Source organism: Crocodylus porosus, unplaced genomic scaffold (genome assembly GCF_001723895.1).
Source record: "Crocodylus porosus isolate Cpor-Errol unplaced genomic scaffold, CroPor_comp1, whole genome shotgun sequence".
Taxonomy (NCBI): domain Eukaryota; kingdom Metazoa; phylum Chordata; order Crocodylia; family Crocodylidae; genus Crocodylus; species Crocodylus porosus.
In genome coordinates this window covers 17,791,882-17,813,426 of record NW_017728923.1, presented here as the reverse complement: position 1 = coordinate 17,813,426, position 21,545 = coordinate 17,791,882, and the positions used below count along the sequence as shown (strand labels likewise).

General features: G+C 40.5%; 1 protein-coding gene across 1 annotated transcript in view; it reads left to right on the top strand.

Moving 5' to 3' along the window:
• Positions 1-21,545, top strand: part of SHISA9 (shisa family member 9) — a 320,102-nt gene that overhangs the window by 268,719 nt on the left and 29,838 nt on the right. Inside the window, exon 2 of the mRNA XM_019540140.1 lies at positions 17,599-17,754. Within this exon, the coding sequence (XP_019395685.1) occupies positions 17,599-17,754 (156 nt within the window). The remainder of the gene's footprint in view (positions 1-17,598; positions 17,755-21,545) is intronic.

Below are 21,545 nucleotides of genomic sequence, written 5' to 3'. Positions count from 1 at the left end.
TACTTCTTTAAAGGAGAAACACTTGCTATTAGTTAGGAAAGGTAATACTTCTGCAGAGATGTGATATAAAAAGACTTAAATAATATCCCTGTGGCTTAATGGAAGGTAGAACTGGAACTGAGGGGACTGGTAATGAGATAAACAGCCTTTCGCATCTTGGTCAGCATTTCAAACACAGCTCACATGTAGATGTGAGAGACTGACGTTTATTAGCAACTGATGGCTGGTTGGTGACCTTTGAGATCACCAGCACATTTCACAATCGTTTTCTAGGGACCACATTATAAAACACCTACAGAGGGAAAAGTAATTAGTATCCTGATCTTAGCAGAGTGATTAAAAGAACAAACTATTCTTTCAATTTAATTATGGTACTTCCAAGTCAGGCTGAGGGCATGTTGTCAGAGGGGGGTGGAAAGTGCACTACCTATCCCTTATTGTGAGTCTATACAGAGGATGGTCAATCCATTGCTCACTGCAGGTCTATTAGTCCAATTCCTTTCATCAGCCTTGCAATCATACATTGAACAGAGGGAAGAGGTAATGCTCGAGAAGAGCAGTGAATGCTAGTGAATGTTCTTTATTCAATGTATAAATGTTCACTTAGGTCCCATAAGGTCACCAAATTAACAGCATCTGAAGTCCTCCATTATCCACAGTACCATGTATGTAGAGCACTCATTTTTCCACATTTTCATGCCAATAAAAACTCTCTTCTGGAAAGCAATCTCTGGAGGTTAGGAGGTTGTTCATTCTCTTTTTGGGGGCTCTAGATGAGACAGCTAACAACTGTTAATATTTGCCCAATTGTGATGGTAGGATATGTGATGTGGACAAATCCTGACTAAGATTAACCAAGTTATTTTACATATTATGCACAGGCACCACAAGCCCTTCTTTACCATGAGTCACAGGGACTAATACTGAAAAGCCCTCCATGCTCTGCTTCCCTGTGAACTGATGTTTGAAGAAAGAGGTCTCTTATTTTAGGTATGGCAGCCTTTCTGTACCTGCATCTACCACCAGAGAACAACAGCTGGGAAGGGGTGGGGGGGAGGGAATGCAGATTTTTTTCCCCAAACTAACCATAAAGGAAAATATAGTTTTGCAGGGGGATGAACGAAGTAGAAAGATTTCTTGCAGTGTAAAAAATAAACCTGTCCAATAGGGATTCAGAAATCTTTTAAGCCTTTTTAGTATCTATATCAGAATCAGCCCATGTGTGCTGTTCACATACAAGGGAAAACTTTGCCTCTTGCAAATAAAATTTATGGGAACTAACTAACTTAGTTCATTTTTTACTCTCCTGACAATTCTTTGAATCATGAAACTACTTTATAATAAGAATATGTGTTATGAGTTATGCTGTGCTTATCTGGCACACTTCTAGCTTGGGACCTGAACCAGCCACAAAGACAAATCTGAGATACTGCATTAGACTGGGGATGTCAAATACGGCCCATAGACCAAATCCAGTCTATGGAGCCATGCCATCTAATCCAGGGCTTTTGGAGTAGCTGAGAAGTCAGAGGCAGGGTAAGCAGTAGTGGCATTAATCCCTGTGGCTCAGGGAGTCACGACCGTTAACATGGCCATCACTTGACCCACTGCCAAATTTCAGGGTACAAAGGCCTGCTGGGGACTTGTTTTGGCAGTAAAAGGGTGACTAACAGCAGTATTAACCTCCATGGCTTCATGAGCAGCTACAGCAGCTCAAGCAATCGCAGTTCTTAATGCTGCTGCTTTTTTGTCCCGGCACTGGAGATGAGCCTGGACCCGCTCCAGGGAGGCAAACGAGTCTGACATCCCTGTGATTCACAGCCAAACAGTCTGCCTCACAGAGCTCCTTGTTGTGCCACAGGCCTCACAAGCCACTACTCCTCTTTCAAGCTGTGAATTACTGAGAGCTGATCAGTGTGAGAGTATCTGGCTTTGCATACTTGCTCTCCCTTTTGTGGGAACCATGTGCTCCTAAAAAGGGATCTTAGTATCAGCCATTCAGTCCCATGATCTATGGATCACAATTTTGTCTGGCCTTTAGTATGTGGATATGATATTCTATGGGATTAAAACAAATCCTAAATTCTAGACTTTAAAAATGTTTTGGGGGTTTTGCGAAACCCAAACCTCCTAGCAAGAGAAGAGAACAGAGTCTCTACCTTTCTACCCACATATCAGTTTACCCAGATATAGATGAGTGTTGTTTGCAAATCTCCAAGGCACAATTTCATCCTAGGTATAGAGTATGTAACCTGAAGTCTAAATAGTTTAAAAGGAGGGTTTTTATACCCCACTTTCTTTTCCAGTTACCCATAGCTTAGTTTAATAGTAAGTATTATATTATAATAGTTTTTTGAGTCTAAATGAAACTTAACAGTTTCAGCCTTCCCAGCGCTTATTTTAAAAGGGGCTTCTTGAGAATTTATAAAATGTATGTGTAACTATTGTATGTATTAAGCATACTTTTGTGGATCAGGCAGAAAGGAGATGTGTGCCTTTCTGCTCTGAGTCATGCTGCATGGCTCTGCAGTGCACCTGATAGAAAACGAAGCAAAATATGAGCCACAAAAGGAAGGCATGACTAATAGCTTAGGGAATTTATGAATTAAACCACCTTCTGGAAATTTGAAAATTCCAAGTAAAGCTTATCTTATCCCTTGTTCATAGCACAGCCATTCTCACCCAGCATGCTCATACCTACTTGAATGCATAACTGGCCACTTTCATTTATATCACCAAATAGATGGGAATGTTTCAATAGTCCCTTCCTGCCAGCTCTATATATCCAAGATATTTTACTTTGCATTCCTGGTGTGCTTTAATTAACCTACTGTAGTTATTTTGTCAGCTTTAGTTATTCTCTCTAGTCTCTTTAGTGAATATTAGCATTTTTGGCAATGAACTTACACAATGATGTTTGATCTCAATAACTTCAAGTGACAAAAGATATCTATAATGCTATTTAAACACTCTCCTTAAAAAGAAGGGCGGTTTTTCCTCTCATTCATCAAAACATATGTTCATCATTGCCCTTTTCCAGCGAAGTTGTCCCTCCACAAGAGGCCTTTGCAGCACACCAAAATAGAATTGGGTCATCTTTATGCTAGACATCAATGTATGTGCATGGACCTTATTGATCACAGAAACTTTCCACAATAAAAGGGTCTTAAAATAACGTGGGGGTTGAGATACCATGATCACAACTGCCTTTAAAACTTGAAAGCTGAAAAAAATGGGCACATGATTGAAATGGTAAAATTTCTGACAGAAGCAGAGCAGAGGTTTAGCAAAAGAGAAAATATTCCACTGGAAACAGGGCTTTCCAGATACCAGTTGGAAAAGGCCTTCTTTTTCCCCTCACATTTGCAACTCCTTATTTATAGTTTCACAAGGATCATTACAAGAGTTAGTATTTTAGAATGCTAATATAAAACAGCACTTCTTAATAAGATGCTTTTGCATTTCAAGCTGCATTTTGTCCAAAAAAGGAGCAAATACTTGAATAAAATTGCTATGAATGTTTTGAGTTTTTTCAACTAACTCCATAGTGTATGATTTTTTTTTTTTTACAATTTTATAAACCATGACCATTTCAAATGATGAAATACAAAAACATTTTTTTAATGAAAAATGTTCTGTCCATTTTTTCTACTAGCTGTTATACCCACTGGCCAGACAGAAGATAAATAAGATGTACCTGTGACCAAAATTGAATATAAGCTCCCCTAAGATATGTTTCTACATAAGGATGAAACATGTAAAAGGAATTCATCTAGCCCATAATGACCACTGCCATAGAAATAGACAAAAATGTAACATAAAAAAATATTTAGACAGCAACCAGAAAGCCCAGGAAGAAAAGTTCTCAGTAGGCTCCCCTTCCTCAAATATCAGTTTGCCAAACATGCTGTCTTTCATTGTCACAGAGCTTTTATACTCTATAATGGAAGTTTAGGCATGGTAAATGTATTATAACTTAAAGTCAGAATGTCTGTCTATAAAGTGCCACATTACCTATACTTCCTAAGAAATACATCAAGAGTTGCTTCAAAGGCCTCATGAAACAAGGAGGCCAAAAGTAGTGAAAGTGGGAAGATTTTACCTGATATTTTCCATAGCCAAGCATTCATTTTTAAAAGCAGGTTTCTGTTTGATTTCCCCTTCACCCATTTATTTCCTGAAATTTCCCTGCATTTGGTTAAAACATTACCTAAACAGGAAACATGTTGAATTAAACACCTCTTGAAATAATGGCAGTATGGTTAAAATAGTAACTAACCAGTTAAATTCTCTATAATTGTCTTATGTAAGAGGCCCACATCAGGCTGCTGTGGCTCACATAAAGCTATACATGCTTCTGTGAAGTTTGGGGTTGATGAGCCAAGAGAGAAACAATCAGAAAATTCCAATATAGTTCAGTTTCAAAGGGTATTTTCTTAAAAACTAATTTCTTAGCTGACTAGTAGGACAACCATGGTAGTTCCTTAAGAAGACATAGCAAACAGCTTGAAACCAACCAGTAAGATACTTCCCACACCTTCAGAAATCTGTAGTCTTGGTCCTCAATGCCCTAAAACTTAACAGAATGTGGCTATTTCTTTTAAGATGCAGCAGTGATTCTCCACTTGTTTTAAGAGTGATCTCAGCTGAAATGTTCTCTCTGAGTTTTTGCTTATGTGACAGGTACCAAGGGAAGGGAAAATGACATTGACATTGATAAGACTTGTACATGTGGAACAGGGAAGAATATGCCCATAATTGGATATTGCAGTATCACATTAAAACGCAAACATAACTTTATCCCATGTGGAACTCCATTGAAATGAACTGAGAAATACCAGGGAGAGATGTAATTCATGCATTTCCATTACCAATACCTAGAAGTAATAGGTCAGAATATGACCTCTGCGGCTTATTGTGATCAATTGGAATGTGCTTAGCTGGAACAGGCATTTTAGTAAGACATATCCCAAGGACTCATTTTAGCCTGATAACAGTAAAATGATAATGACTATTGCTTGATCACAGTAGTGATGAGTTTACAATTCTGCCTAACTGGGAGGTATTTGACCAGTGCCCAGAAATGATGGTGAATTAATTGAGACATTTTACATTCCAAAGTAAGATGCTGCAAGTATTGTTTTTACTCAGGTAATTCTCTTTCTGTCTAGAATGTCATTTCATTAAATATTGTCTTGACTTGAATAGCTACCTAAATAGGATGTCCTGTGGGATGCCTTCTCGAGTAAAAATAAATTCTATATGTATTAAAGCTATATAAAAATCTCTCCATTCACTGATGGCCCACGGTCATTATGGCAAAATAAAACTAACCATTTACTCCCAAGTCAAATCCAAAACTCAAAACTATGGCAAAGAAAGTCTTAGAAGTATGCCAAAGATTGTAATAAGAGTGATATTACCATTCTACAGCAGAAGGCATTATATTATTGGCAGGAAAACTTTTGCTGAAAAAGACAAAATAAGAGAGGATAATGAAGTACTGAACTACTTGGCACATTTCAATGATACTGTCAGTACCTCTAGGAATGCATAGAATTGCTTGATTTAAAGAAGAACTGACACCTCATTGGAAATATGTAGAACATTCTTACCAACAATTCTGCCTGTAAGTCAAATTTGCTGAAATTATCCTTCCTGAATTTGCAGACCTAAGGACATTTGCAGTGCTCAAAGAGTGTATAACTGAGGGTTTAAATTCATTTCTCACCATTGTCACCTGAGGGGAAAAAAGAAGATAAAGATGGGCACAAATGTGGGTGGTAGCAAGAGCATATCATCACTCCTTGCCCTTTTACATTTCACACTCTGGAAACTGGCATGAAAACAGCATCTTTATACTTGAAGAATTAATCTATTTAACAACCACAGAAAGGTTATAATCTTCTAACCTTTGCCCCGGGAGAAATTACAATGTCATCTATCCTATGAAAGGATAACAACGCCTTCATCTGAAGAATAATTAAGAGGAGGAGGCCAAGTTGTCTATGGCAAAGATTCTGTTTTCATATATAGAAGGACACTTCATAAAGGCCAATGTATTGTCAAATAAGAAGTCCAGTGAAGAAATTACCTGAAAAAACACATTGAAAACAAGAGAATTTATGTGCAACAAAACTTAGGCAACAAACAAGAGGGCAAGTCCAGTGGTGCAGTGCACAGGGAATCTAGAATACGTGTGTGGATACAGAAGACAAAGGCTCTGAAGCCAATTAAGTCACAGGGCCAACGATAGTCTATGCTCACACCTCCCCGGATGGAAGCAAAACAACAAACTGATATCACAAAACTAGGCTCCTACACACTAGGGCACTTTATCATGTGCTCCAGGGGTGGGGGTGGGGAGCAGTGCTTTAATTAGAGCAGCTCCGAGAGCCGGTCTAATTACAGCACCACAGTGTGTTGTGTATCAGTGTCCCCGTGCTTCAAAATGGTGGCGGGGCGCTTAAACTAAAGCTCATGAAACGAGTTTTAGTTCAAGCACCGTCGCTGCCATTTTAAAGTGAAGGGATGCTGATACACAAGACGTTATTGCCATGCTCCAGCAGACTCAGTAATTACAGTGCATCGGAGCAGTCTCTGCGCGTGTGTACAGGCACCCTTGGACTAATCAGAACCTAGAAGTCTAATGCTGCAAAATGCTGAAGGCCCATATTTCCTAAGTAATGGCATGCAGAGTTGACACTTGGCACACATCAGGCTCTAGGATGTGGGTAGGAGGGAACACTGTTTTGATCAATATATAATACAACTTTTACATTTAATCAGTTATGTCTTTCATCCCAGCAAACAAGCAAAACCCTACCAGTTTAGTGGCAGCAAGCCCAGTCCCGCAGGTGTGGAGGGCAACAAATAAGCTGTGCAGAATGGATGTGGCTGTCTAGAAGGGATTACTGCATGGAACGTTCCTGGCAAGATGTGCCCGTCAGGCTTGTAATAAAAGAAACAAATGACAGAGGACTCGTGTTATAACCACAGAGCTTTCATTTAACTTCAGACTCATTCCTTGGCAGTGCAACAAATATCACAAAAGTAGTTTCTGTTGGGTTAAACTCCTGTGACCCAGTGGCTGTAGGTTTGACAACACTGGCTGAACTAGTTTTGCAAATAAGGGAGATGAAACAGTGTAACACAGAAAAGGACAAGGAGAGACAGATAGATGTTTGTGTGGTGTGGGTTTGTATCTGTAAACACGTTTAATCACTCAGACTTATCCTGCTTTTATAGCTGTTATTTCCCATTTTGGGTGGGTTGGGGCTTATCTTTCTCTCCTGAGTATCTGAAAAGCCTCAGCTATTATTATATTTTGCTCTGAATCTGCTCTCCCCCCACCCCGACTTTCCAGTCTCCTTTTGTGTGTCTTGTCCTCATTTCTTTATTGTGTGTGCCTGCAGGTGGCTTTTATAGCAAATTCTTGTTCTGTTTTTCTGCCCTCCCCCCCGTTTTTTTTGTTTTGTTATTATGCTGACTGTCTCATTTGTTCTTTTTCTTGCGTTTGCAACTGCTCATTTACTAATAGATTCTATTCTATGCCTGTGTATTTTTTTCATTTTCCCTGTCTCCAAGCACGGAATCATTGACTTCACTCCTACAGCAAGGAATGAAGCCACTCTGAAGAATAGGTTTCGTTCTCCCAGGATTGAAGAGAAGGCAGATTTTTATAATGACCTATTGCTGAGCTTTAGGAAGGTTCAAGGCAGGCCATACGTTCATTGTTTGCTCTTAAACATTGAGCAAGTCTATTATTGCTAGCAGGGTGCTAGCATCTCTTCCCCTACACCTAAAAGCAATGTCAGCTTCTTGATACCAATAAACAAACAGTGTGAGTTGAAAAGACATTGATGTAGGAAAAATAGTGGTTATGCTCTAACATCTCTTTTTTGTCATGCCTGCATCAGCCATCATTAGTGTCAGAACTGCGTGTATTTGGTTTCTAATTTGTGTTTAATGATTGCTTGGGCCACCCATCATTAAGGTAGATCAGTGCAGAACAGAAATTAGACCTCCCTAACTGAGCAGAGTATAGCATAACTATAAAAACATGTAGGCATGTGGGTTCTGGTATTGTTGTCACTATGCTGTACATTATAACTATCCAAAAATTCACAGGAGCAGTATGGATAGGAAAAACATCCTCAGCTCCAAAAGCACTTTCACTTGCAACTCTGCCTTACATATTAGTTGTACAGTGCTTGCGGCAAACTTAGAAAAGCTCTAGATCTGTTCAGATACTAACCTGATCATTTAATCAGGACACTTTTCACTTATTGGGGCTGAGATTTAGGTTGTCATGAACCTACAATGCTCGAGGGGTTCATGGGATGTCATGCATGAATTTGTTTTACTGATATGATTCGTAGTCTCTATGTATAGGTAGTACCAAGCTGTATTTAGCATTATCATTATTATGTCTCCACAAATTGTAGTGTTTGACATAAATGTAATTTTGCTATATCTTTGTATTTTAGCCAATACTATTTAGTGGGGCAGTGATTAACTTAAGTGTTCCTCACCTATTCATATTTGGAAGAACCTGAGAATTAAACCTTTGATTTGAGTTTCTTTACTCATCACTCTTATGGACCTGCTCTGAGGCACATAACCCCAGCCCTTCCAGAAAATGATAAAGTTACATTTTAAAAGAAGAGACTTCTAAGACTATCAGCTGGCAACTCAGGCTCTTGGTGGAAGGACATTTCCTACAGTGGGGAAATTGAGTGAGAGACAGTATCTGTAGAATATTAGATTAATAGAGACTTTTAGTCTGGTAAACATGACAGGAAGTTATAAATATGGTAGACTCCCCAAGAAACCAGTGGGTGATATATGTATGTGGCCAGATAAGAAACCATATTTAAGCTTTGCTTTGAGAACAAGTTTGGGTCTTTAGTTTTTATGCGGCATACAGAAACACTGGGCACATCTACATGTGCACATTTACTGCACAGTACCCTAAATTACTGTGCAGTAACCTAAAATTACTGTGCAGAATAGGCACGCAGCTACATGTGCATGTCCATACTGTTCAGTAATGACGGCAACTTACCCTAACTTGGGTGTAAATTTGATACCTGCATAATTATGCCCAATTAGTTACTGTGTAGTAACACATATGTAGATGCCTTACTGTGTAGTAACAGTGTGTGTGTGGACTGACTTGGGACTCACTTTAGTCCCAAGTCAGACCACACACAGTGTTAATGCACTTTAATACTGGCCTGTTTAGATGCCAGCCTATTTCTGTTTACTCCACAGTAAATTTAACGTGATGTAAATGCACATGTAGATGTGCCCATTAAGGTCTTCAGCCAGTGGTCTGAATAAAGTAGGCTTGCAGAAGAAACTGCAAGAGGCCCTAGCAAGAAAGAGGTAGAAGCTGCTTTCTAACCTGTTGAGCTGAGTAGAAACTGCATTCTTGGATTGAAGATGCAGGGTAAGAACAGGTTATTGTTCCAATACTTCCTTTTGTTTGTTTATTCCAGTATTCCTGTCTGTATCTCAACATATGGTTACTGACTTCTTATGTTTGCTCTTGTTTTTATAATAAATCTTTCTGTTATCTTTTATAACTGTTTATTGTCAGTGGCAACTATGATTTAAGAGCATATGACTGCACAGACAAACCTCTTCTCCAGAAGGGGCAATCCATCTTTTATGAGCTCATAACCAGACAAAAGCATGTTTTGTCTAGCTGGCAAAATCCCCTGTGTTAAGATGTGGCTAGGCCTGGGTGTGGTATGGCTGAGACACCACAGGTTAGGGAGGTGACCTTTGAACCATCTCAGTATGTTCTCAGTGGTCAAGGAGCAGATGGCAGAGAGGGGCCTGGGGCTGAGAGTCACCCCAGAAGATGTGAGAATACCCTGGGAGTCTTTCTTAAAGTAGCCCAAGATGCACTAGGGGCACTGGTATGCCTGACTGTTTGAGAAACAGAATTACGTGTACATCTCTTTCCTCATCTCATCAAGGCTATCAGGTGGCACTAGTGGTGCCTCCCTTCCTGTTCAGCTCTGGATCTGCTCAGACGTAGACAGTAGGGTGTAGGCACCATCAATCCTCCTGCCAACTACTCCCATGTCTAGCACTTCTTAAGGAAGGTACCAGGCAAAGCAGGTTTCCGCATCCAAAGAACCTTCTTGTCTGTTTCATATTCTGCCAAGCAAGTGTCTACCTTCTGTTTTGCAAACTCCAGCATGCTCCTTCCCTTGTGCTGGCAGTGGGGAAGGAAAGCGCTGCACAATGACACTACAATCTGTATGCACCCTTATGGGCCTGAAGTCAGCCCAGACCAAATGGCAGCATGACATCAAACATTCTAACTCTGGCAGACGATAAGACCTATGAGGAAAGCCTGTCTCCCACTTAAAGCATCTCCGTCCCTGAAAAGGTTCTAGGTCAGGTTATTCATGCTGCAAGTTACGTTGCAATTGCTCTTGGACTCCGTGTGATAACATTATTCTTGGCTTTTTCAAATGTAAATAAATAAATAAATATTGGCAGCTACACCGTGCAGCTGGTTAGAGGGCATAGCATGCTGGGCATTAGAGCAGAGTTCCAATGCCAGAAGTAATGCATCACCACAGTCAGAGCCTCAACTATGAAACTGCTTCTATTTGGTAAGTCAGCTACTTCCAAAATATGTGGACAATGACAGAAATGACAACAAATGACAATGACATAATGTGTAGCTGATGAATAGTAAGTGTTCAATGTGCCATTTAGGTGAGGAGTAGGCCTAGTCAGGAATTTTTCGATTATATTTCTTCCAAATTCTTAAAACCAACCCTGTCTCAATCTTCTTATGTAAAGAAGTTTTGTAATAGGCTCGAAATTCGCAGAATGTTCCGTTTAATTTTTTAAATAAAAATTCTCAATTTTCTATTAAATGTGACTTCTCATTAAGAAGTTTTGCTGAATTCTACTACTTAGTTTAAAAAAGAGAAAAGTCAAAATAAAGCAAAAGGCTTCAATAATCACAATGTGATTTGTTTGGTTGGTTTTTTTGGTTATCTATTTGCAAAATTGGAGGATGACTTTTCAATCCATTCTGTAATGGGGAAAAAACAAAACTTAACATTTTAAGGCAGGACAGGAAAACCATTTCTCACCCAGCTTCAATTACAAGCTTAAACGCAGTTTTCTATTCCTGTAAGTATTCCTGGTATTGCTGCCATATCTAACCTTGTCAAATTTTTGGTTGAAGTTTTGTGCTATCAAGGTTGGAAATGTGTTATTAAGTGTGTTTAATTTTCACAGACGAGGTTCTTTGCGTGAATCTGATATCTTTTATTAGACCAACTTAAATAGTTGGAAAACAATTATTAAGCAAGCTTTCGGGTTCAAAAACCCTTCGTCAGGCTAAGGAAACTTCAGCAGTTGGTATGTGCTCTTTCTGAATGGAATGAAAAGTAAAGAAGCCAGAGGCTGGGCTGGCATGCATGCAAGACAGGTAGTCAGTGAAAATGTAGATTGAATCAATGGGGGAGAGACAAGGCGGGGCACCTGAAGAGAAGAGAAGGGGGGATGAATAGTGGAGAGATACCTGGGGAGTCAGATGTCAGGCAGGTTATAATGTGTCATAAATCCAATGTCTATATTTAGTCCATGATTTTTAGTGTCCAGGAGGCTGATGAAGTGGAATTCATAGACTCGTCTCTAAAAAGTGTTGTGTAAGTTTCCTTTGAGGATCAGGACTGAGAGATTGGAGACAGAGGGGTTTGCTTGTGAGAAGATCTTCCCAGAGCCACCCATCCTAGCCTTCGAACAAGCACCGAACCTTGCTAACCTCATCACCAGAAGCAAATTTCCTCAAGCCCAGAACACACCAAATGGATCCAGACCATGCCATGACAAGAAATGCAAAACCTGCCAACACATCTCCACTACCCCCACAAATTACTACATCCCACAACAGAACCATCACCATTCCTGGATCTTACACCTGCACCTCCAGAAATGTGATATATCTCATCCAGTGCACCAAATGCCCTGATGGAAAATACGTAGGAGAGACCAAACAACAACTGTGCACCAGAACGAATGCACACCGGAAATCTGTCAAAGACAGGAATACCCAATTACCTGTGGGGGCACATTTCTCACAAGCAAACCCCTCCCTCTCCAATCTCTCAGTCCTGATCCTCAAAGGAAACTTACACAACACTTTCCAGAGACGAGCCTATGAATTCCACTTCATCAGCCTCCTGGACACTAAAAATCATGGACTAAATATAGACATTGGATTTATGACACATTATAACCTGTCTGACATCTGACTCCCCAGGTATCTCTCCACTATTCATCCCCCTTCTCTCTCTCCCCGCCCCCGCCACCTGTCTCTCACCCATTGACTCCTCAATCTACATTTTCACTGACTACCTGTCTTGCATGCATGCCAGCCCAGCCTCTGGCTTCTTTACTTTTCATTCCACCCAGGAAGCGCACACACCAACTACTGAAACTTCCTTAGCCTGACGAAGGGTTTTTGAACCCAAAAGCTTGCTTAATAATTGTTTTCCAACTATTTAAGTTGATCTAATAAAAGATATCAGATTCACACAAAGAACCGTGTCTGCCTTTGTCCTTAGACCAACACGGCTACAACCTACACCCCTTTAATTTTCACAGCTTTAAGCAGGACTTTCACCAACTGCAAGCAGGGCAAACCATATTTAAAAATACTAGCTGTATAAATATATATGTGCCTCCTACCCATCACCAGATTTAGACTCACATACATCTACGGGAGAGTTCACACCAGGTCATTCTTAATTCTACTTCCTTCTGTTTTCCCCAATATCACATTAATACTGAGGTATTCATCTATCCATTTCAGGTGAAAGAAAGATAATCTGTTTCCAAAGTAGTAACTGTTCATGTAAACTCTAAGAAAATACAAAAGGGAATTGGGCTTGAATTATATTTCATGCAATATAGCAACATAAAATTTGCAAAAATGCAAATGGTATGTTTACAATTTATAGTGGTTTTTAGACTAGGATATGGTACCAAAAAATGATAGGACAAGTGAATATGTTGAATTAATAGTTCCAAAACACATTCTGGGGATCTGGTGTAGTGGGGAACCTTTTATACATGTGAATCTCTCTCACACTTATATTTGAATATATTGTTTTTGAGTAGCAGATTTTTGCAGACTCAGTAATGGACTTTTGCTTAATTTACCTTTGCGTTAATGGCTCATTGAATCTGGCTTTCCATGTGATGACTTAAGTTTTACAACTGTAGTTTATTGTGTACTATAGCACAGACAAGAAAGAGGTTTTTTATCATTAACTGACTTGAAATTCATCATTTAGAATACTGCATGGCTGTAAACAAAAACCAGCAAAACTGAAGTCAGAGATATTATGGACATACAAAGTGCCCCCCCCACCTCAAAAAGCACCAAAATTAATACTGATAATAATAGATTGGGTCTAAAGTGGGACTTTCATAGCAAGGTACACATGGAGAAAAGCATTTTTACTTTACTTTTACTGTGCTTTTTCCTCTTAAAAAACTTTCAAAAATGTTCAAAGCAACTGTGACAAGCCTGATGGATGTGAAAGCTCGACGGAGGCCTGTAGCAACTTCTGCCTTATCTATATAGCTTTTTGAATTATCCTCAATTGCAAGTCCATCTGTGATACCAATTGTGGAAATTCTAGGATAGACTGGTTACCAACATTTTAATCGTTCCCATCTAAACCCACTTGGAGTCAGCTTAGCTAAGGACAGACATTACACATAAACTGGTTTAAAGTGATCAGAAACTGGTTTAAACCTGTAATACAACAGACATTCAGTACACATAAACCAGTTTCAAAATGGCTGAAACTGACATTGAGATAAACCAAGTTGAACACAGTATGAGACTTACCTGATTGAGCTCAAACCAGTTTATGCAACGTCTGTCCCAGACCTTTTCCTGGTTTAAGTTAAACTAGAGTCCTCCAGCATCCCAGCATGCTGTCTGGGCTGAGCTGTGCTCTCTGTTCCAGAGCAGGGCTGGCCCCGCCCCTCTGTTCTCTAACTCAAGCAAGGACAGGGTATGGCAAGACACCAGCTGGCCTGGCCCCATTAAGGCAAAGTAGGCAGGGTGCCTGTCTGCCAGGGAGCAGAGGGGAGAGGGCTGCAGCAGTGGCTCCTGGGGCTGACAGACCCCAGCTGTAGGTCAGAAGGGACGGAGGGAGGAAATAACCCTTCTCCCTGCCCCCTTCATCTTAACAGGGCTATGCCAGGATGGTTGTCCTGTGGGATGGGGGTGGGGGGGATCTTTCCCCCTAACCAGCCCTCCCCACTTGTGTAAGCACAGTGCCCAGAAGCAATAAACTCTGGTGCAATATGTGCCCAAGTTTATTGCTGTGCATTAATATGAATGTGTAGAAGTGCCCAACATGTGCTAATTTAGAGTAATAAAATGACTGAAATCAGAATGAAATATTTTGATTGATTAGATCTGAAATTTTTGGAAATTGGGTTTGTGAAAATTATGAAGATTTTTTTTTCTTCATTCAATTCAGGATGGGAAAACACTTTTTCATATCTTGAATTTTAAAGATAAAGTGGCTCCTCCTCACCTCCCTGCTGCAGCTGTTGCTCTGGGCAGCAGGTAGGGAAGCATTTCGGACAGGGAGAGCTGCAGCTGGTTGGGGGCAGGGAGTACGGAGTTGGGGCTGGCAGGGGCATAGAGCCCATGCCCAGAGGGACAGTGGGAGTGGCGGGGTATGGGTGAAAGAGAAGGTGGGGGGCGTGAGGACACCTCCACACACTCCCCCTATGGCACACAGCCCCCACTGCTAGTAGTAGCAGTAGGCAGGGGTCCTCGGGGTTCCTGTGACCCATGCAGGCGCTGCTTCCTAGTAGTGTGCGGCTCCAGCAAGAGTTGCACGTGGTGGCCAGGAGAGCATCATCCAGGCTCCTTGAGGACTACCAAAGGGGTATGCTGATCACTTAGAAAGGTGTATTTGCTCATTGGAAGAAACACATCGTTCTGAATCATCTGATTAGAAATGGCAATGATGATGAAATAGATTATTGCATGGCCAAATCATAAAAGTACAGTACATTTCAGGGAAAAAAATTCCAGCTATATATTCTCATACAGTTAGACAATGAATATAAATGTATTTTTGATATATGACAGTGCTGACCAGCTTCTGTTTTTAGACGTGTCTACTATGCTATATGTTAACTTGTTCTGCAAGTATAATGTCTAGTATGAATAAGGGGAAAAATAAGAATGGCTTCTGACATTTATAGAAATATCTACTTTTAGAATTACCATGTTTACCTGAGTATAAGAAGTCTCCCCAGTCAGCATGGGAAAAAAGCCCCCCATATTACAATTGCATACAAGGAAATCACATGCAATGAGCTGTCTATTTTCAAACTGCTGCCAAAAGCAACATGTGTTTAGTACCAGAAATCAACTACAAAGTTGATTTAAATGCAGCCAACACTGAGCATGTATATAAAACACTGCCCTGTGCCTCGTTCGCCTATACATTTTTGGAGGATCCCAAGACTTATTACTAGAATACCCAGTTCTAGCCATGAACGTGCATGTAGGGGACTATTTAGCATGTGGAAACTTTGGGGGGAAGGGGTTATCTGGAGTGCACACACATACTGAGCAGTGCTGAGCCAAGGCATCACCATGGTTTAAACACTGTCAGCTCTGCTGGGACCCAGCCCAAGGAACTACGTGGCTTTGAACTAATATATCATGCATAGTTCATCCTCTATATAAGTAGGTACAGAAGTGCTTTTTAAAGTATGTTTGTGAAGTACATGCGCTAAAACGTGCATCATTTTTTTTAAAAAAGGGATAAAACGTGTCAACTCATCCATCAGTGTTTTCAAATTTACCCCTTACTTCCATGTCCTGAGGGAGAATGAGGTCTGACAGAGGGGTGGGAGGAACTGAAGGGGCTGTAGGGGGAAGAGGCAGAGGGGAGGAGGGGGGGACAGATGGCAACAGGGCCACCTGACTCACCCGAATTTATTTTCTCTGCTGTAGTGGTGGGAAGGGGACAAAATTAGGGCAACCCTCCAATAATTAGATTCTACACGTGGAAAATTATAACAAATTTATAAGCTTTCCAGATATAGAATCTAATTACTAGGGGTGTTATCTTATAATCAGGGTCATCTTACATTTGGGCAAATGTGGTATATCATTCCTAGGCCTTATCATCTGGCATATGTACAAGTTATACTTCCACTGGGGTTGAAAGAGTGGCCAAAGGTGCTGCTGCTCTTCTGTCAGCAGGTGGCCAGAGACGTCACACATCCCAGCATGCCTTACACTGGTCAGATTTCTGAAGGTTCCCCTAACTGAGCAAACAGCCCACTGGGTGTTCAAACTGTGTGTGGCAGAATTTTGGGGGACAAATTTTCGTGTGATTCACTATGCAGCTGGTACCCCTGAGCACCCACCTATACGTCTACTACATCTGTGCTTCCACCCCTGTCAGCTGCTATGGCTCTGGATATGGTCATCTCCTTGCAGCTACAGGTCAACATATCGTGGCCAGGCAGGTGTGGGAGGAGCTGCAAACTGTGGAGCAGTGATTCTGGGCCAGGGCACTGGTGACACGTAGGAGGTGCACATGGGTGCATGGGCACTCCCTGAGCGTGGTGGTGCACCCCCTGTGAAAAGGTGCTGCCAGTCACCAGTCACCCCCCTTCTCCCCCTTGCCACCGTCGACACTGCAGGTGGTCTGCAATTGCCACTGGCCATTGCTGGTGGCAGCATCTGCAGGTGGCCGACTACTGGTTGGTGCTTGCCACCCTCCTCCCTGCTGCTGACCACTGCCTGCGAGAGCTCATTGCTCACTACTACCATGCTCCCACTGCTAACAGCACCGCCACTGCATACAGGAGCTTGCTGTGCCCCCAGCCTCCAGAGGCATGCAGCGTTCATGGGCCAGGGAGATGAGCAGCGACTGGTGGGAGTGGATCCTAATGGCTGCTGGGAATGATGAGCTGTGATATGCAAACTTCTGCATGTTAAAGGGTACCTTCATGAAGATCTGCCCCACAAATACAGTGGGAAGCAATGGCAATGTGGGCATCCTTATCCTTGGAGAAATGCACTGCCAGCACTATATGGAAGCAGCCCTAGACTGCCTGTGGTCCGTGGCAAACCATTTTGTCATTGACAAGTTGACAGCTGGAAAGGCAATGCAAGAGGGGTGTCTAACAATGATATTGTGAGATAACCATTCAGATGTCCTTTGTGATAATGCAGGACAAACTGGTAATACCTCGTATCCCATAAACCATTTGGGGGCTTTATCCTGTGCTAAGTGAGAAAGTTGTCTGAACACTTGCACTTTGTCCCAGGAGAAAACATTTTCTCCCTCAATAAGAGCAACATCCATCTGTAGCTATAGTTTACTGAGGTAGGTTTCGTTGGACGTATTCTAAAGCTTGTAAGATTTGTGGTGGTAGACACTAGTTTTTGAATGAAGTCTCCTGATGCATTCAATTTTGCTTGTAATGTACAACGATAATCAAACCTGGATGCTGATTTTTTTAACAACTCTCTTTTTTCTTTTCTTAATACAGATGCATCACAGATGAATAATGTGGTACCAACTTCTCCCCTCCTCCCTCAGATGGCACATCCACATTCATATCCCAACATGGGGCAGATCACAAATCCTTATGAACAACAGCCCCCAGGCAAGGAGCTTAACAAGTATGCTTCCCTAAAGGCAGTTGGTAAGCAAGGAAAATATTGTGTGGTTCCTCATTTCATTTAGGATATTCCATACGCCAGCATCAAGCAACATTCAGCTTCCAAGTAAAAGAAAAACCATGCATTTTGGTCTGCTTAGTTACGGTAGCAGAATGGCTCAAATTCTATTGGAATTCAACTGGGAATGTATTCTATACATTAACATGGAGATTACTTACCAATTAGGGATTGTGAAATTACATCTAAGCATTTCAGAATACTGCATTCAGAAACCCTAGATTTGCACATGCAGATCAATTAATTATGCTCTGAACATGTAGTGTGCAATTAACCAGAAATATAGTTTTAAAAATTATGCTTTGTACAAAAATGACATGTATGTCTGTGCAACGTTAGAGTTGACAAGCTAGGTGCTTTCTGTGTGCAACTGCAAAAAAGAATGGCCTTTGTTGTAGAGGTATACATCAGTAGGCTACTGGTTCATGACCTAGTTGTATCATGAGGCCTTATGCTTTTAACCATTTCAGAAGTGCACTTCTCAGATTCCTAATGCAGACTCGCTCATGGCTTTTTGCTGTTAGTGTGGCGGATTAATTTTATATTTCTTTCCTTTAAAAAAAGAAAAAAAAAACAGTTCTTGAAAAAGCAGTTTTGTTGGAGGAGGAACAATGAGGAGTGAAGTTTACAGTGTACCCTTCCATTATGGAAGTTAAATCCTTAGTACATTTTAAGAGCTTTAAAACCCATAGCAAAGCACTTACAGAGCTGAAGCTTTTCTCACTTTATAATATCTGTCCTCTTTTAGATAATGACAACAACAATAATAATAAACTATGGATTCAGCTTTGCCTTAGCTTTCTACCAAGCTTGTCCAGCATACACATAGTGAAAATGATACCATTTCCCCCTAAATTTAGAACAGCATCATGCATCCTGTTTTCACACAGCTAGCTAGCTATCTCAAACTAACAGTGGAACACCTGAGAATATTCTTACCCTGAATCTATCAGTCACTATGCCAAAAGAATTCCTTTTACACGGGCAAAAATGGCCTGCCCCAAACTTTTTTTTTTAAAATTGTCTCTCAAGCCAGTTACCCAAATCAGTTCTGAATTCCATTGACTGAGCAGAGCTTAATTTTTCAAGTCCATGTGGTGCTACCACTGACAAGAATCCTACCTCCAAGACTTTTCAGCCCAGGGCTTCAGATACTCCCAAATCCATGACATGCATCCTAGGTGCAAGCCCCAAGGCCTTGGAGTTTAGGTGCCCCCTCAAATGCAGGGGCATTTGTACACGTGGTCATGCTGCAGCACTGGACCCTGCAACACACCCATGTGTGTAAACGGCAAAATTAGATTCTATACCTGGAAAATCATAACAATGTGTCATAACGATGTGTCAGCACTAAGAAAATGGTGGCGGTGCACTTCTGAATTAAGACACATCAAAGGTATTTTAGTTCAAAAGTTCACCGCCACCATTTTTTTCAGCACTGATGTGCATTTCGCCATTTTTTACACATACATGCAACACAGCACTGGGCGCATCAGCTCGCATCAGGCAAATGTATGTGTATATATGTCCCAGGTTTCCATTTTATTCTTAAACAAGTTTGCTTTAGTTAACCCTTTTAAAATCTGGAAGTAGGTCCTTGCAAAGCAGGCATAATCAGGAACATTGTTTTCCTTCACAGTTCTGGCTGAATATACCTAGAATGGGAAGAGCAGTTTGACAAATTCATCTGCCTTCAAACCAGTGGTGCCTTGCCATGAGGGAATCATTATGGCTTTGACATAAACCTATCTTTCAATTGCCTGTTTATAGAGTGCCAACCCTTGTAGCTAAACATAATTTAAGTGCAATAAAATAGGAGGTAAAAGATTTAAAAATGAGCTCTGCTTTCACCCGCACAAGAACCAGTCTTGATTTTTTAAAGTATCAGCTTAGCTTCAGTTATTAGGGACAGGTTATTAAAAAAATGTATTGCATAAGGTTCTGGGAATGGTTATATTATTCCTGGAAGATATTCCACAGATTAAATCCCAATGTAACCAATACTAGGAGAGAGAGTCTTTATTCCCGTTTACTGGCTGATCCTTGTAGGAGGTTAATGAGTCTGCTGCAATCTCAGGTAGAAGAAATAGGCCCTGATTTTTAAGGTACTTAAGGAACATACCTCCATAGGCATTAATGACTTCGCTTAAAATTCTAGTAACAGTGAGGCTTCACACTGTTTTGACAATCAAGGTGACTATGTCATCAGTAAGAGAGATAATGATGAGTATTTTTAAAGTAGAACTAGAGAGTTTCACTATCCAACTGCTCTGAAACCTAAAAAAAGAATTTATGGCCTCAACCCACAAGAATTGAAAACATTACTCTATCACTGATACATTGTATTCTGACAGATACAAAAGAGACTGAATAATATTTGGTAAAAATATCAAATCTCTCATCAACATCAGTAGGCCTTCCACATATCTATGGGGAAGAGATTACAGTCCCTTGTATCTAGATATGATGAAGAATGGCATAATTTTTTTTTAAACTGTCGAAAGAGCAATTTAATTTGTATTGCCTGCAACAGCATGAGTCAAAAGTAGAAAGGAGTCATTTGCCCTTTCTAGATGGTTGGGTGGTATGGGGGAAAGGGCTCTATTCATGTATATTTGATTGAAACTTTCTTTTTTAAAAAAAATATTTAAATTATGAGATTTTAAAACCTTTAGATTAAGAAATCCAGGGCAAAGTACAAGAGCTTCCAAACAGTGAAGTTGTAACTACTGACAAATCAAATTTGAACAATTGTGCGGTTGGTATTGCATCTCCTTTCAACAGCTATGATTTTAACCTGAATCTAAGCAAAACTTCCACACATGTAGATACTCACTCCCACTTGGATTATACAATGTTACATTGCTTTTGGCAATCACTTGGAAAAAGCTATCCTTTCATGCAGAACTATGTGATCTGCTAGCTTGAAATCATGTTAAACAGTTTTCAGATCCAGGTGCAGCTCAGGGTATCAGTTGTTACCCAAAGCTATCTTTTAAGCAAAGATGCCACTGGTGTATACAGAGACTCTGATGCTGTTACACATTTATACCAAAATCTGCCTTTCATCTAGGTGTAAACAGCCATACCTAAATTATAAAGTTACTTAGATTCTAATCACTTTAGTTCCATCACTTTTATTTTTCCTTTAGTGTTTGCTGACAAGTGTTTTGAGCATTGATCCAATTACCTCTAGCAAAAAGAGGTAATTAGAACCACAATAATGAAGGTGGTTCTCCTCTCTGTGCTACATAGAAACTACCCACAGTTGTTTAAGTGCAGCTCGTGCCACATTATCTCTTCGATAGAAATTAATTTGTAGTGTTAATATTTCCTCCAAGAAGGACAATCACTCTAATACCAGTATAATAAAGCAAAACTAGTAGTAACCAGGATTATGATATGTAAGTATCACCAATCATCAAACAGTCTTAAGAGCTAAGATGTTTAGAGACAACTGAACACATGAGGTGGTACCAGCTGCAATGTTGAAGTAAGTTTGCGAGGTAAGGCAGCTGCTTTCTCTTATACTAAAGGTTTTGTAAGCTTATTTTTAGGGGCCAACCATTCCGTTCTGTTCATATTAAATCTCATGGCTCCTAGTAATTCAGGTCACAAGATGTTGTAGCTGCGTAAGGTTTGGAGACAAGGTCAGTCTTCGGAACATAAGACCTGCTCAGGGGGAACAGTATTACTGTTATTAATTAATTATGTGTTAAAAGTCCACGGAGCACGTGATTCAGCAGAGAGAGAGAGC